This window comes from Ranitomeya imitator, chromosome 4 (assembly GCF_032444005.1).
Source record: "Ranitomeya imitator isolate aRanImi1 chromosome 4, aRanImi1.pri, whole genome shotgun sequence".
In the NCBI taxonomy this organism is placed as follows: Eukaryota; Metazoa; Chordata; class Amphibia; order Anura; family Dendrobatidae; genus Ranitomeya; species Ranitomeya imitator.
The window spans coordinates 71,856,879-71,872,529 of NC_091285.1; the positions used below are offsets into that span (position 1 = coordinate 71,856,879).

General features: G+C 48.0%; 1 protein-coding gene across 1 annotated transcript in view; it reads right to left on the reverse strand.

The window, feature by feature from the left end:
• DDX46 (DEAD-box helicase 46) overlaps nucleotides 1-15,651 on the reverse strand; it is a 100,049-nt gene that overhangs the window by 70,893 nt on the left and 13,505 nt on the right. The window contains exon 4 of the mRNA XM_069763820.1: nucleotides 13,906-13,996. Coding sequence (XP_069619921.1) covers nucleotides 13,906-13,996 — 91 coding nt within the window. The remainder of the gene's footprint in view (nucleotides 1-13,905; nucleotides 13,997-15,651) is intronic.

Consider the following 15,651-nt stretch of genomic DNA (forward strand, 5'->3'; position numbering starts at 1 on the left):
TGCATCTAGATAAGTTCCTTGGGGCGTCTAGTTTCCAAAATGGGGTCATTTGTGGGGGAGCTCCAATTTTTAGGCACACGGGGGCTCTCCAAACGTGACATGGTGTCCGCTAAAGAGTGGAGCCAATTTTTGATTCAAAAAGTCAAATGGCGCTCCTTCCCTTCCAAGCCCTGCCGTGCGCCCAAACAGTGGTTTACCCCCACATATGAGGTATCAGCGTACTCAGGACAAATTGGACAACAACTTTCGTGGTTCAGTTTCTCCTTTTACCATTGGGAAAATAAAAAAATTGTTGCTAAAAGATAATTTTTGTGACTAAAAAGTTAAATGTTCATTTTTTCCTTCCATGTTGCTTCTGCTGCTGTGAAGCACCTGAAGGGTTAATAAACTTCTTGAATGTGGTTTTGAGTACCTTGAGGGGTGCAGTTTTTAGAATGGTGTCACTTTTGGGTATTTTCAGCCATATAGACCCCTCAAACTGACTTCAAATGTGAGGTGGTCCCTAAAAAAAATGGTTTTGTAAATTTCGTTGTAAAAATGACAAATCGCTGGTCAAATTTTAACCCTTATAACTTCCTAACAAAAAAAAATTTTGTTTCCAAAATTGTGCTGATGTAAAGTAAACATGTGGGAAATGTTATTTATTAACTATTTTGTGTCACATATCTCTCTGGTTTAACAGAATAAAAATTCAAAATGTGAACATTGCGAAATTTTCAAAATTTTCGCCAAATTTCCGTGTTTATCACAAATAAATGCAGAATTTATTGACCTAAATTTACCACTAACATGAAGCCCAATATGTCACGAAAAAACAATCTCAGAACCGCTAGGATCCGTTGAAGCGTTCCTGAGTTATTACCTCATAAAGGGACACTGGTCAGAATTGCAAAAAACGGCAAGGTCTTTAAGGTCAAAATAGGCTGGGTCTTGAAGGGGTTAAGCCAATTTGTAAAGGCCATAAAGATAAAAAAAAAAAAAAAATAAAGCCAGAAACATGGTTTTATAAAACATCATAAAAAATGCAATAAAAACAGATCAAACCGTCATATATAGCCAAAAATGGTTTAAATATCATTAGTTCGTCTCCAGACAATAACACCCTCTAGACCAGTGTTTCCCAAACTACAGTCCTCACAGACCCCACGGATCATGTTTTCAGGATTTCCATAGTGTTGCACAGGTGAGACAATTCCTGATGCCTTGATGATCTGTCATGTGCTCTAGAAAATCCCATTACAAGTAATTTCATCTTTTCTTTTTACCCATGAAAGCAACACAAAAGAGATTTACAAAGAAACCAAATCCATCTTCGGGAGTGACCACCATTTGTAGATCCCTTTTTCCAAAGGATGGAACAGCAGAAACGGTCAGATCAAGCCTATAGTGGTTATAGGTTGAAGGAGAGGACCATGTCGCTGCCTTACATATCTTTTCAATAGACACTTCTGCCCTCTCTGCACAACAACCCAAGTAGAATGAGGTTTTATACTCTCTGGAACCGATACACCACTAGAGGAGTAGGCTAACCTAACGGCTTCCCTGAGCCATCTAGCTGGGAAACCCTTTATAACTTTAAGGCCTTTCCTAGAGCCCTGGAAGGAAACAAAGAACGACTGACTCTTCCTCCATTATTTTGTTACCGACATGTAATTAAAGACCTCCTATCATCCAGTGTGGGGAATTTTTCCTCCTTTGGGTTCCTAGGATTAGTAGAAAAAAAAAAGGGAAGAATAATCTTCTGACTACTATTAAATGTCATTGATACTTTCGGAAGGTAGGCTGGATCTGGTCTTAAAATAACCCTATGCTCTTAAATCTGTGGAAATGGGGGTTAACTGATAAGGCCTGGATATCACTGACCCTACAGGCTAATGTCAGCACTACCAGAATTACCGACATTAATGTAAGATTTTTAACAGTTGACACCTTCAACGGTTCAAGAATCGCCCCATCAATAAAAAAAAGGATTAACCTAATCGCTAAACAGCGTAGCGAGAAAAAAATTCGAAACGGAAGAATTACGTTTTTTTGGTCGTCGCAACATTGCATTAAAATGCAATAACGAGCGATAAAAAGAACGTATCTGCACAAATGTGGTATCATTAAAAACGTCAGCTCGGCACACAAAAAATAAGCCCTCACGCAACCAAAAATCATGAAAAATAGAGACGCTACGGGTATTGGAAAATGGCACAATTTTTTTTTTTTTTAAGCAAACTTTGGAATTTTTTTTCCCACCACTTAGATAAAAAAAGAACCTAGACATGTTTGGTGTCTATGAACTTGTAATGACCTGGAGAATCATAGTGGCAGGTCAGTTTTAGCATTTAAGTGAACCTTGCAAAAAAGCCAAACAAAAAAACAGTGTGGGATTGCACTTTGTTTGCAATTTCACCGCACTTGGATTTTTTTTTCCAGTACACAACATGGTAAAACCAATGGTGTCGTCCAAAAGTACAACTCGTCCCGCAAAAAATAAGCCCTCACATGGCCATATTGATGGAAAATTAAAAAAAGTTATGGCTCTGGGAAGAAGGTGAGCAAAAAACGAAACTTCAAAACTGAAAAAAGCTCTGGGGGTTAATGACAAGAGATGCTTTTCTGCCATCTGGAAAATTTCCTCCGTTGCTGCCATCAGGAAGGTCTTGTTTCCTCTGATGGTTGAGGTAAGTCACCGTTGTTTGTCCGACAAGATACAAAACAAAACGGCTTTGAGAAATTTCTCAATTGCCTATTTCAGTGCCAGAAGTTCTTTCACGTTGGATGCAATCCTTTACTCGTGTTCTGACCAAACACCCTGGGCTAACCGTTCCTCCCAAGATATCTGGGGGGATGTTACTGCAAATGTTCACGGAGGAACAGTCTAAAGTTCCGACCTCTGGCCTGATTCCACTATACTTAACATTCATCCATTGGATGAAATTCTTGCCCAGGCAGGGAGGAAGAGGGAAAGCCTCCCCCTACCCGGAGATTAATGTCACTGAGAATTTCCCCTCCCTCACCCCCGAGGAGGGACCCCCAAACATGAATCCTCTATTTTTTCCTGTTTTGTCTTCCCTTTTTTCTTGATCTCTAGGACATCTTTACTGGCCAAACCTTCTCCTCCCAAAGGACAGTCTATACTCTGGGAGGGAAAAACAGGAAAATCTTTTCTTTCTATCACCAGCTTTGTCCAGGACAGAACCTGACCAAAGATACTCTTCATCACACGAAAAGAAATGTCACTTTGTTTTAGACTAGATTTCCAATGGCCATAGAGCCCTACAAGTGGCGTTAGAGAGGTCGGACCTGGCCTCCAGAGTCTTCTGAGGCATCTAAAAGAAAAGCAGCTGTTCCCTGCATCATTGGTAGTTGAGAACATTATAGCTTAGTTGACCTTCCAGCTGTTCCATCAAGGTCATCATAGATATGGGGGTTTCAGGGCTCCCACTGAGGATAACCAGGTATGCCTAGGTATCCATCAGCCTTCCTATCCAAAGGATCTTTCAGGATACCCATGTGTTCAAAGGGCAACGCAGATTTTCTGAACAATTTGTTCACTGCTATGTCTACCTTTTGTTTCCATTTTTTCTATTCTTTTTTAATGAGAGCTTGAATTTTCTCATGTAATGGAAATGTACGCCTCTTTGTCTGCTCTAAACCCTCAAACAGAATATCCTGTACTGATTATTATTATTATTATTTATATAGCACCATTAATTCCATGGTGCTGTGCATGAGAAATGGGTTACATACAGAGTTATAGATATCGTTTACAGTAAACAAGTTTACACTGACAGACTGGTACAGAGGGGAGAGGACCCTGTCCTTGCGGACTTACATTCTATGGGATAGTGGGGAAGAGGCAGAAGGTAGTGGCGAGGCTCTGGCGATGGAGAGGCGGCGGCTCTGGCGATGGAGAGGCGGCGGCTCTGGCGATGGAGAGGCGGCGGCTCTGGCGATGGAGAGGCGGCGGCTCTGGCGATGGAGAGGCGGCGGCTCTGGCGATGGAGAGGCGGCGGCTCTGGCGATGGAGAGGCGGCGGCTCTGGCGATGGAGAGGCGGCGGCTCTGGCGATGGAGAGGCGGCAGAATGGTTATTGCAGGCTGTAGGCTTTCTTGAAGAGATGACACTTCTGGACTCTGGACAGCAGAGAGGTGACATCTGGGCCAGAGAGGTAGATCTGAGTGTCGTCCGCATACAGGTGGTAGTGGAAGCCGTGGGACTTTATGAGTTGTCCTAGGCCAAGAGTATAGATGGAAAAAAGTAGGGGCCCTAGGACAGAGCCTTGAGGGACTCCAACAGAGAGAGAGGGCGGGATGAGGAGGTGGTGTGGGAGTGGGAAACGCTAAATGTGCGGTCGGAAAGGTATGAGGCAATCCAGGACAGGGCAAGGTCTTTGATGCCAAGGGAAGAAAGAATCTGTAGCAGTAGGCAGTGATCGACTGTGTCGAAAGCAGAGGACAGGTCAAGGAGGAGGAGGATGGAGAACTGTGTTAGCTTTGGCATTAGTAATTTTTGTCAGGGCAGTTTCGGTCAAGTGGTGGGGGCGGAAGCCAGATTGGAGGTTGTCAAGGAGAGAGTTAGATGAGAGGTGGGAGGAAATTGGAGCATGGACATGCTGCTCAAAGAGTTTTGAAGCAAACGGGAGCAGTGATATGGGGCGGTAGCTGGGCATAGCAGTTGGGTCAAGGTTAGTTTTTTTGAGGATGGGTGTGATGGTGGCATGTTTGAAGGCCGAGGGGAAGGTACCAGAAGATAGCGATAGGTTGAAGAGATGGGTTAGGGCTGGAATGAGCATGTTAGTGAGGTTGGGGAGCAGGTGGGAGGGGATGGGGTCAAGTGCACAGGTGGTGAGGTGCGATTTGGAAAAGAGGCGAGTAAGCTCTCCTTCAGTGATGTTGGAGAGGGAGGGAGGTTATTAGGGAAGGGCAGAGGTCTGGTATATGGAGTGGTTGGGGTCGTGGAACAGTTGGGGTTTGCCTTGTTTGGTCGATCTTGTTTTTGAAATAGGTGGCAAAGTACTCGGAAGAGATTAGGGGAGTTGGAGGCGGCAGTGGTGGGCGGAGGAGGGAGGTAAATGTGATGAATAGATGTTTTGGGTTGTAGGATATAGTAGGAATTTAAAGATACAAGGTTAGTGAAATAGGTCTGTTTAGCGGACGCGAGGGCGAATTTGAAGTCAAATGTAGCTTGTTTGAAAGCAGTGAAGTCGTCTGGCAGGCGTGTTTTCTTCCAACGCCGCTCCGCAACCCTGGATGCTTGTCGAAGTTTTTTTGTGAGATTGTTAAGCCAAGGTTGCCTATTGGTTAGTCGCACTGTGCCATGCATGAGAGGGGCGACTGAGTCTATGGCTGATGTGAGGGTGGAGTTATAGAAAGCGGTGGCGCCGTCCGTGTCGTGGAGTGAAGATATGGAGGACAGGGGTAGGAGAGAGTCTGTGAATGTCTAGATGTGCGATGTTTCTGCAAGGATGTGGTAATGGCTGGACATGAGGGGCAGGTGAGGAGGACAAGGATGAGAAGGTGAGTAGATGGTGGTAAAATAGGGGGGAAGGGAGAGGTTGTGAGATTATTTTTTTTTTTTTTTTTTTTTTAGCATCCATAATGCCCATGGCAACCCTTACAAACTTGACCAATCTATTTGTGTCCTCTACAGGGAAGCACGATCTACCTCCTGTACTGCCATCATAGGCTGATGAAGTGGTCTTGGAAAATGGCGACAAAAAAAAAACAAAAAAAAAAAAAAACAACTATACAAATTTGGTAGCATCGTAATCATACTGACCTGGAGAATCATGATTCTTTTTACCACAGAGTTTGCCGCCATAAAACAAAAAACCATGGTGGAATTACATTTTGTTCCAAATTTAACCACACTTGCAATTTGAAAAAAAAGAAGAAAAAAACAGGATTTTTGGTTGCTTACCGTAAAATCTGTTTCTCGGAGCCTTCATTGGGGGACACAGGAACCATGGGGTGTATGCTGCTGCCACTAGGAGGCTGACACTATGCAAATAAAAAAGTTAGCTCCTCCTCTGCAGTGTACACCCTACCGACAGGAAGTAGGATATTCAGTTAGTGAGAAAGCAGTAGGAGAAGCAACGTGTAAAAGAGAAAGAATAATAATATAATAATAATAAACTTTATCTACATAGCGCCAACAAATTCCACGGAGCTCCATAGATTAACAGTTTCAAACACTCAGAGTGTTCAAAGAACTCAAACGTAAACAGTAAACAGAGCTGTTCAACTTGGGAGGGTGCTGTGTCCCCCAATGAAGGCTCCGAGAAACAGATTTTACGGTAAGCAACCAAAAATCCTGTTTTCTCTATCGCCTTTCATTGGGGGACACAGGAACCATGGGACGTCCCAAAGCAGTCCCTGGGGTGGGAAAAACAGACTTCCATCAGGTCCGAGGACTCACCACTGCTGCCTGCAGGATCCTTCTGCCCAGGCTGGAGTCCGCCGTAGTTCGGCGAAACGTGTGGATGGAAGACCAGGTTGCCGCTTTACAAAGCCGTCGGCAAAAGCCCCGTGACGTACCGCACTGGAAGCGCCGACTGCCCGGGTAGAGTGAGCCTTTATCTCAGGAGGGGGCACTCTTGTTCTTGACCCGGTAAGCTTCCAAAATTGCCGTTCTGATAGAGCGAACAATAGTCGCCTTGGAAGCCGGCAGGCCTCTACGCACGTCATCAGGGATGGCGAAAAGAGAATCCATCTTTCGGAAAGCGGCTGTGCTAGCTAGGGAGATCCTCACTGCCCTGACGAGGCCCAGCCTGTTCAACGATCACTCCAGAGGATGAGTCGGAGCTGGACAAAAGGAAAGGTATAACAATGTCCTCGTTGAGTTGGAAAGATGAAAACCACCTCGAGAAAGGAAGGAAGGAAGGAAGGCAGAGGCCTGGGACCACCTTGTCCTGGATTAAAATTAAGAAAGGAGGTCGGCAAGAAATGGCCGCCAACTCAAAAACGCGGCGGATCGAAGAGATGGACCTGAGAAAAGCCACCTTCCGAGATAGAACTGACAGGGAAAACTCCCTGAGAGGCTATAAGGGGGGAACCCCTAAGCACAACCAACCCAACCTTTAAATCCCATGAATCCACAGAGGCCCTGTACGGAGGGACAGCGTGGACTACTTGGAGGGAGGTCTTAACCTGTGGCTGAGAAGAAAGTCTTCTTAAAGGGAAGAAGAGCGCAGGAACCTGGCCCTATAGGGAACTGAGAGCGAAGCCCGAATCCAGTCCTGCCTGAAGGAAAACCAAATGGAAGGCAGGGAAAAATGACATAGGTGAAAAGTGGTTGGACTCGCATCAACGAAAGTAAGCCTTCCAGGTACGATAGTAGATCCTGGAAGAAGACGAAGGCTTCCCAGCGTGGATTATAGAGTGACTCATCTGGGCCGAAAGGCCGGACGCTCTTAGAACTGTGGAGTCCACAGCCACGCCGTTAAACTGAGCGACCGATAATTCGGGTGGCAAATCGGACCCTGAGACAGCAGATCGGGTCCGCCTGGAAGACACCAGGGGTGTCCGCGAGAAGATTGGCGATGTCTGCAAACTGAGACCTCCTGGGCCAATCCGGGACGATCAGAATGACCGGCACCCATCTCAACAGCTTGGAAAGCAAGGGAAGGCGTGGGAACCGATAGGGGAGCCCGAACTGCGACCGGGGAATGGCCAGAGTGACAACACCACTGTGAGAGGATCACGGGACCCTGGGCCGACCCGAGGGACCTCCTGTTCAATCGGGACGCCATGAGGTCCACCTCTGGAGTCCCCCATCGAAGAGCAATCCGATAGGAAACCTCCTGAAGCACCATTCCCGTGCCGCGAGGCCCTCGCGGCCGAGGAAGTCGGCGGCCTAAATGTCCACGCCGGGGACATGCACTGCGGAGCTCACCAGGACCGTTGCGCCTCTGTCCAAAGGAGGATCCTGGAATCTCGGCCGAGGCCAGCGAACGCCGAGTCCACCCCTGGTGGTAGACATATGCCACTGCTGTTTCATTGTCTGTCTGGATTCGAATTGGCAGGCTGCTGAGAATCCTTACCCAATGAAGGAAAGACAGAGAGATGATCCGGAACTCGAGGACATTGATCGGCAAAGAGGGCTCCTGCGCCGACCAACAACCCTGAAAGAACAGGAGACAAAGCCCCGCGCCTCCGCCGAGCGGACTGGCGTCCGTCGTCACCACCTGCCAGGGAACTGGAAGGAAGGATATGCTGTGAAGGATCTGCTCTGGGATAAGAGAAGTGACCTCGGCCATCAGTTGAGGAACCATTTGACCCGGGAGAAAGCCGGATCGGACGATGCAGGGAGAAGACAGACCTGCCCCCTGTGATAGAATAGCCTGCTGAAGAAGTCTCGAATGAAACGGGCGAAGGGAAAATTGCTTCCGATGTTGCAACCAACCTCCTTAGGGCCTTTAAGGCCCATCGGAAAAAAGGGGAGCTGAGAACCCTGGAGCAAGCGAACTTCCTGACAAAGGAGGGATATCCTGTCTTCGGGAAGGAAGACTCTGGTCCGACAAGTGTATCGAAGAACATGCCCGGAGATACGAGGCGCTAAACAAGACGGAACTTCTTCCTGTTGACGAGCCACCCGCAACGGTTAGAATGTTGGGAAAGATGGATAGACTTTCGGGAGCCTGAAACCGAAATTCCTGAGCCTCCATGGAAGTGATTACTGAACGAGGGAATATCATCCTGAAGTGTCTCCGACGAAACTTCCTGTTCAGCAAATTGAGATCCGGACTGGAACGAACCTTGTTGTCCTCTGTCAGTACAGAAAGATTCGAAGAGAAGCCTGTGAACCGTTGAACCGTTCCTGTTCTGGGACGGGAACGATTACCCCGGATTTAAGGAGGGAAACAATGGCTGTAAAGAAAACGATCCCAGGACCGTGAAATGAAGATTTTGTATCTAGAGGATACAAGTGCCCTGGCCCATGCGTCCTCTACTGAGGAGACCCAGACGTCCCTGAGGAACAGGAGACGGTTGCCCAGTCTGAGAAACGGGCTGGGGTCTAGTCGTGGGTCGTGCCTAGGTGGAACTTCCAGTCCTGGACCTGGAGAATCCACCTTAGGAGTAGCGGGCATGCCAGGAAAGAGTGAGTCGAAGAATACCTTCTCTTAACGTGCCTGTGGCCTCTGCTGTTGCGAAGAGGAATCTAATGCCGCGAAACTACGAAAAAGGTCTAAAAGACCGAAGTAGCCGCCTAAGGGGAAGTAGGCGAGGTCTGGAGAAGGGGACTGGTGCCGCTAGTGGCGTCCTTAATAATTTGGTCCAGCTTGGAACAGAAAGGACGTGAACCTTGAAAAGGCAGGCTCGTAAGGGACTTCTTCGATGACTCTTGAGCCAAACAGTGCGACGGCTGGCAACAACATTACTGGGCGCCTGTGCGGCAGAAGACGCGACGTCCAGGGAACAAATTATTCCCTAGCACTACCTAGGATAATACGATTAATCCCCAATCCCCACAGTTTTAAGCGTGCCCTAAAAACTCATTTGTTCAGACTGGCCTACCGCCTCAATGCATTAACCTAACGATCCCTGTGTGGCCTATATTAAAAAAAAAAAAAATTAATTAACTGGTTCATGCAGCTTTACATGAACACCCAAGCCTTACACTATGGCTGGTCCGAATAACTATAGCAATTGTTACCATCCACCTCTCGTGTCTCCCCTTTTCCTCATAGTTTGTAAGCTTACGAGCAGGGCCCTCACTCCTCTTGGTATCTGTTTTGAACTGTATTTCTGTTATGCTGTAATGTCTATTGTATGTACAAGTCCCCTCTATAATTTGTAAAGCGCTGCGGAATATGTTGGCGCTATATAAATAAAAATTATTATTATTATTATTATTATTCCCCGGCGCGAGTAATCTGGGAGGCAAGTTCCGCCAGCCGGGCTGATGGAGCTCCAGCTTGAATGCCCCAACGGAGTTGTTTAGCCCCTCGGATACAGACTTCGAAACCCAAGTGGAAGCCAAAGCCGGGCATTGGGATGATGCGGCAGTTTTGAAAGCCGACTTCACGAAGGATTCCATGATCCCATCGATGGAATCTTTCAGAGCCGCCCACCGGACAGCGTAAGGACTGTGGTGGTGGCAAGTCTAGCAGCCGACGGATCCACAGGGGGAGAGGTCGTTCTCTAACGCCTCTCATTCCGGTTGGCAATGAGATCCGGAGGAAAGAGATATGAGACTCCAAGACGCTTGTCTCTTTGAGAACGTCTGGTCGAATTCGCTCTTTGAATTCAGGATGAGGAGCAAATACCTTGGGAGGTAGTTTAGACCGTCTAAACGAAACCGCCTGATCTGCGGGTTTCGTAGAGGAATCTTTGATGCCACAGGTCTGATTGGTCGCTCCAATGAGGCTTTGAACCATATCCCTCATGTTAGCGATTTGGTTCGAATCCGGCCCGAAATAATCCTCCGAAGGCGCATCAGAGAAAGCCTCGCCTGACTCAGGGGAGGAGGATCGGGAGGACGCCGACCGCAGAGGAGGACCGAGTGGCGAGATGGAGCGAGAAGAGGACTCAGACTGGCATTCCTGTCTGGACCTTTGCAGCTAGCCTTGGAGGGCTCAGACGGAGCTTCCTGCGACCCGGTGGCTACTGCGGGGGTCTGCAGGGGTAACCGATCCAGCACGGACACCAGGGTTTGAGACACCCGTGTTAAATTGGCCACCGATTGAGACAGAGAGGAGGCCCAGCCTGGGATGGGGTATCACTCTCGGGCGGATCGGCCGGGGGATCCTGGGCGGTGGGGACAATCGGGTTGCTGAAGGACTGACATAGCGGAGACCAGAAGGTTAGGGGACAGAACGGCGGAGGAGAGTGTCAGACTGCAGAGCAGAGCTACTCACGGCAGGTGATGCGCTTCAGTGGTCCTTAAAGGCAGGGGTGCAGGCAGAAGGAGCAGACCTCTGGAACTCTCCTGTCCGGGACCAGCTGTGGGGCTGAGGCGACCGCAATTGAGGAGGACGCCGGTATTCACGTACTTTCGGGGGGAATAAGGCGTTCCTGGATCGAGAATATGGAGGTGGTGGGCAGGGTTAATTGCCTGGCCAGGAGCACCAAGATGGTGCCGGGGGGCGGAGCTTGTTGAGACAGACGGGCAGGAAAAAAGCCCGCCCGAGAACTCAGGAAGTGGGCGGAGTCACGGCCGAGAGTAGGCCCCGGGAGAAGCCGGGACCTAAATTAGAAGCTGGTGGGCGCCGGAGAGGGCCACAGGACCGGAAAACGGTGCGGCCGCCGGAGAACGCTGTGCGGCCTCCGGAGAACGCTGTGCGGCCGCCTGAGAACGCTGTGCGGCCGCCGGAGAACGCTGTGCGGCCGCCGGAGAACGCTGTGCGGCCGCCGGAGAACGCTGTGCGGCCGCCGGAGAACGCTGTGCGGCCGCCGGAGAACCCTGTACGGCCGCCGGAGAACACTGTGCGGCCGCCAGAGAAAAACGGCACGGCTGCCTGTAGGGGCTGCGCTGCATGGGACAAAGGTACGGCCGCAGACAAGGCAGTGCCGCTGCCTGTAAAGGTGCGGCCGCCAAGCATGGAGAAGCGGCGCAGCAGCAGCGCAAACCGCCAAGTCAGGGGGAAAGTGCAGCCGCAGAAAAGGCAGCGCGGTTGCCTACAGGGCGCCGCACAGAGCAAAAATGTGCCGCAGTGTGGAAAACTTTCCAATAAAGAGACGTCCAACGATCGCCTAGGGAATCAGGGACCCCCCATGACTGTCTTTGAAGAGAGACCGAAGGTTAGGGGGATTGGTGGGAAGGGAATACTCACCTAAACATCCCACGCCGTCCATTACTAACCTCGTGAAGATATCAGACGTCCGTGGAGCTGGACGTCCTCGTCTCCTCCAACCGACAGGCTCTGGTGGGCGAGTGGGTGGGGGACGGATGCAGGACCGGACTTCTAAGCACGCTTGTGTGCTAGGATCTTGGTCCTGGAGAGGGATCTATGAGGATACGGGGTGGCAGTACACGCCGTACTCATAGTCCGCATTGTGGGAGTACAGGTGTGACTGTTCACCCTGTATCCCTCCGGAAAACCTGAAAGAAAACGACGCACATTGAGGTAGATATGGGTCTAATGAAAGACCCGTGTCCACCTCCTACTGACACTAAGCTAAACTGAATATCCTACTTCCTGTCGGTAGGGTGTACACTGCAGAGGAGGAGCTAACTTTTTTATTTGCATAGTGTCAGCCTCCTAGTGGCAGCAGCATACACCCCATGGTTCCTGTGTCCCCCAATGAAAGGCGATAGAGAAATATATACCGTATATACTCTAGTATAAGCCGACCTCCCTAATTTTGCAACTAAAAACTGGGAAAACGTATTGACTCGAGTATAAGCCTAGGGTGGAAAATGCAGCAGCTACCGGTAAATGTCAAAAATAAAAATACGGTAGATACCAATAAAAGTACAATTAATTGAGACATCAGTAGGTTAAGTGTTTTTGAATATCCATATTGAATCAGGAGCCCCATATAATGCTCCATACTGTTCATTATGGCCCCATAAGATGCTACATACAAAACAGGCCCCATATAATGCTCCATACAGTTCATTATCGCCCCATAAGATGCTCCATATACAAATATGCCCCATATAATGCTCCATGCAGTTCTTTATGGCCCCATAAGATGCCCCATATAATGATCCATTCAGTTCTTTATGGCCCCATAGATGCCCCATATAATGCTCCATGCAGTTCTTTATGGCCCCATAGATGCCCCATATAATGCTCCATGCTGTTGTTTATGGCCCCATAGATGCTCCATATAATGCTCCATGCAGTTCTTTATGGCCCCATAGACGCTCCATAAAGCACTGTGCCACATTGTAATGCTGCTGCTGCACTGAAAAAAAAAAATGAATGACATACCTTTCGTCGCTGCCCCTCACCGTCCCGTCTCTCCGCACTGACTGTTCAGGCAGAGGGCGGCACGCACACTAATACGTCATCGCGCCCGCTGACCTGAACAGTCACTGCAGAGGACGCGGAAGAAGAGGCGGCGGTGGGACGTGGAAAGGTGAATATGAAATACTCACCTGCTCCTGACGCGGTCCCTGCATGTCCCACGTCTTCGGGAGAGGCAGCTTCTTCCTCTGTTCAGCGGTCACGTGGCACCGCTCATTACAGTAATAAATATGCGGCTCCACCCCTATGGGAGTGGAGTCCATATTCATAACTTTAATGAGCGGTACCAGTGACCGCTGAACAGGGGAAGAAGCTGCCGCGCCCGAAGACCGTGGGACATGCAGGGACCGCGTCAGGAGCAGGTTAGTGTTTGACAGGCATCGCTCCCCCTCACCCGCCGACTTCCCCGCCTTCCATGACTCGAGTATAAGCCGAGAGGGGCACTTTCAGCCCATTTTTTGGGGCTGAAAATCTCGGCTTATACTCGAGTATATATGTTAAGTACCAAGATGAAGATTGGCCAAGTATGCGGTGTACTTACTTGAAAGGGTCTTTAGTGTATGGCTGTCTTGTAAACTCTTGTCAAACATGATATTAACAGGATTATTGCTATTTTAAGCGTATATCAGGTTATAACAATTTTTAGACCAATAGGAGCAAGACTAACAAATACAAATGTGAACATAGCCCTAGTCCACACACGCACATCCAACTTAAAGCCAAAATGTGTTGCCTAAATCGAGCATGGCCATAGGCCCTCTATACCATATTAGTAATGTGCCTTTGCTTCAACCCTATTGAAAAATGTAGCTGCCAACAATACAAAAATAATTACCTTTAATCATTTATTTAAAATAAGGGTTTTGATTTATAGGCGGAAAGTAATTCCCAAATATAATATGATCACAAACCTGATTAGGTGTTAAGTTGCCTGGATTTCTTCACGTCTCCATGCATATCCTATTCTCAATATAATAACAAATGACCCATATACTCACACTGACATCCTTGTCTTTATCTTCTTCTTTATCTTCTTTTTTCTTTTCCTTTATTGCCTCTGAAACGTCAGTTCTTTCTTTTGATTTTGACCTGGAAAAAAAAAAAAAAAAAATGAAGAATATGAAAAAATTGGAAAACAAAAAAATGGTATCCTATTCATTGTAATTGAAAGGGGTTGTCTCCTGCTGAGAATCCTTACCTACCTGACTTATTAGGGTATATGGGCTTCATAAGAGCAGGACCCCTTCTATGAGCGAGGGTGGAGAGTATGAGACTATTAAATACAAGGCAAGCATGTAACATTACTGTTCTCCTGTAGTGGTCAATGATGGATTGTTAGGCTACTTTCACACTTGCGTCGGTACGCGGCCGTTGCAAAGCATCGGCGCAACGTACCGACGGACGTTGTGCAAATTCGGCACAACGTGGGCAGCGGATGCAGTTTTTCAACGCATCTGCTGCCCATTCTAAGTCCCGGGGAGGAAGAGGTGGAGTTCCGGCGGCGCATGCGCGGTAGGAAATGGCGGATCCGACATACGAAAAACACTACATTGAATGGTTTTTCGTGCCGATGGTCCGCCAAAACACGACGCATCCAGTGCACGACGGACACGACGTATGGCCATACGTCGCGATCCGTCGGCAATACAAGTCTATGGGAAAAAAACGCATCCTGCGGGCACATTTGCAGGATGCTTTTTTTTCCCAAAACGAGGCAAATGTGAACGAGGCCTTAGCCGCTTCCTCTCCATCAGATTACATACCATACATAGCTATAATCAGGACCTGGCAGCTCATTAAAAGGTGTTCTTCCCCTTTATTGGCATGCCGATGTTAAAAATAATAAAATCAACCCATTAGATGCAGGGCTGGACCTGGGGGGTAAGTAACAGTTTAATTCTATTAATTTTAACATAGGAATGCCGATTGGAGAGAAAAAATTTTTTTAAAAAAAGGGGGGGGGAAACGTCTTTCGTCTCTTAACGCAATATGACACAACTATAAATCATTGCCGAGATGCTCTTGTGTGGAGAGGGCTCAGAAGCTGAGCATAATGCCCACTGTATTACATAGCCCGCAACTGGAGCTCGATGCCGATGGCTGCTGTTAACCATTTAGATGCCATTGCCATTCTCTGACCACAATGTTTTAATGGAGTGGCTGTCTGTTCTCAGGAGTACCACTACTGGCCAAGATTTAAAAAAAAAAAAAAAAAAATAGCTGAGCTATCGAAATATAGAAATAATTAGCCATAAGAAGAAAAAAAAAGGAGATTTTTGTGTACTCCCCGTAAAATCTCTCTCTTAGCCTCTAATTGGGGGACACAGGACCATGTTCATGGTTGTTATGCTGTTGTCCACTAGGAGGTGACACTATGCATAATCTGAAAAAGATTAACCATGGCTCCTCCTCTGCAGTATACACCCCTGGACGGCGTTAGCCTTCTCCAGTTTTGTGTAAAAGCATTAGGAGGAACGTAACATGAATAACATAACCATGCCTATGAGAAGGCCATTATGTACGAGCTCAACGAACAATATGAGAACTCAACATTAAAGGGCAACAGGGTGGGAGCTGTGTCCCCCAATTAGAGGCTAAGAGAAAGATTATACGGTGAGTACACAAAAATCTCCTTTACTCTGTCGCCTCATTGGGGGACAAAGGACCATGGGACGTCCCAAAGCAGTCCCTGGGTGGGAAGCAATGGACGAATATTGTGCAGACAGGGCCCTAAACTTGGGGCA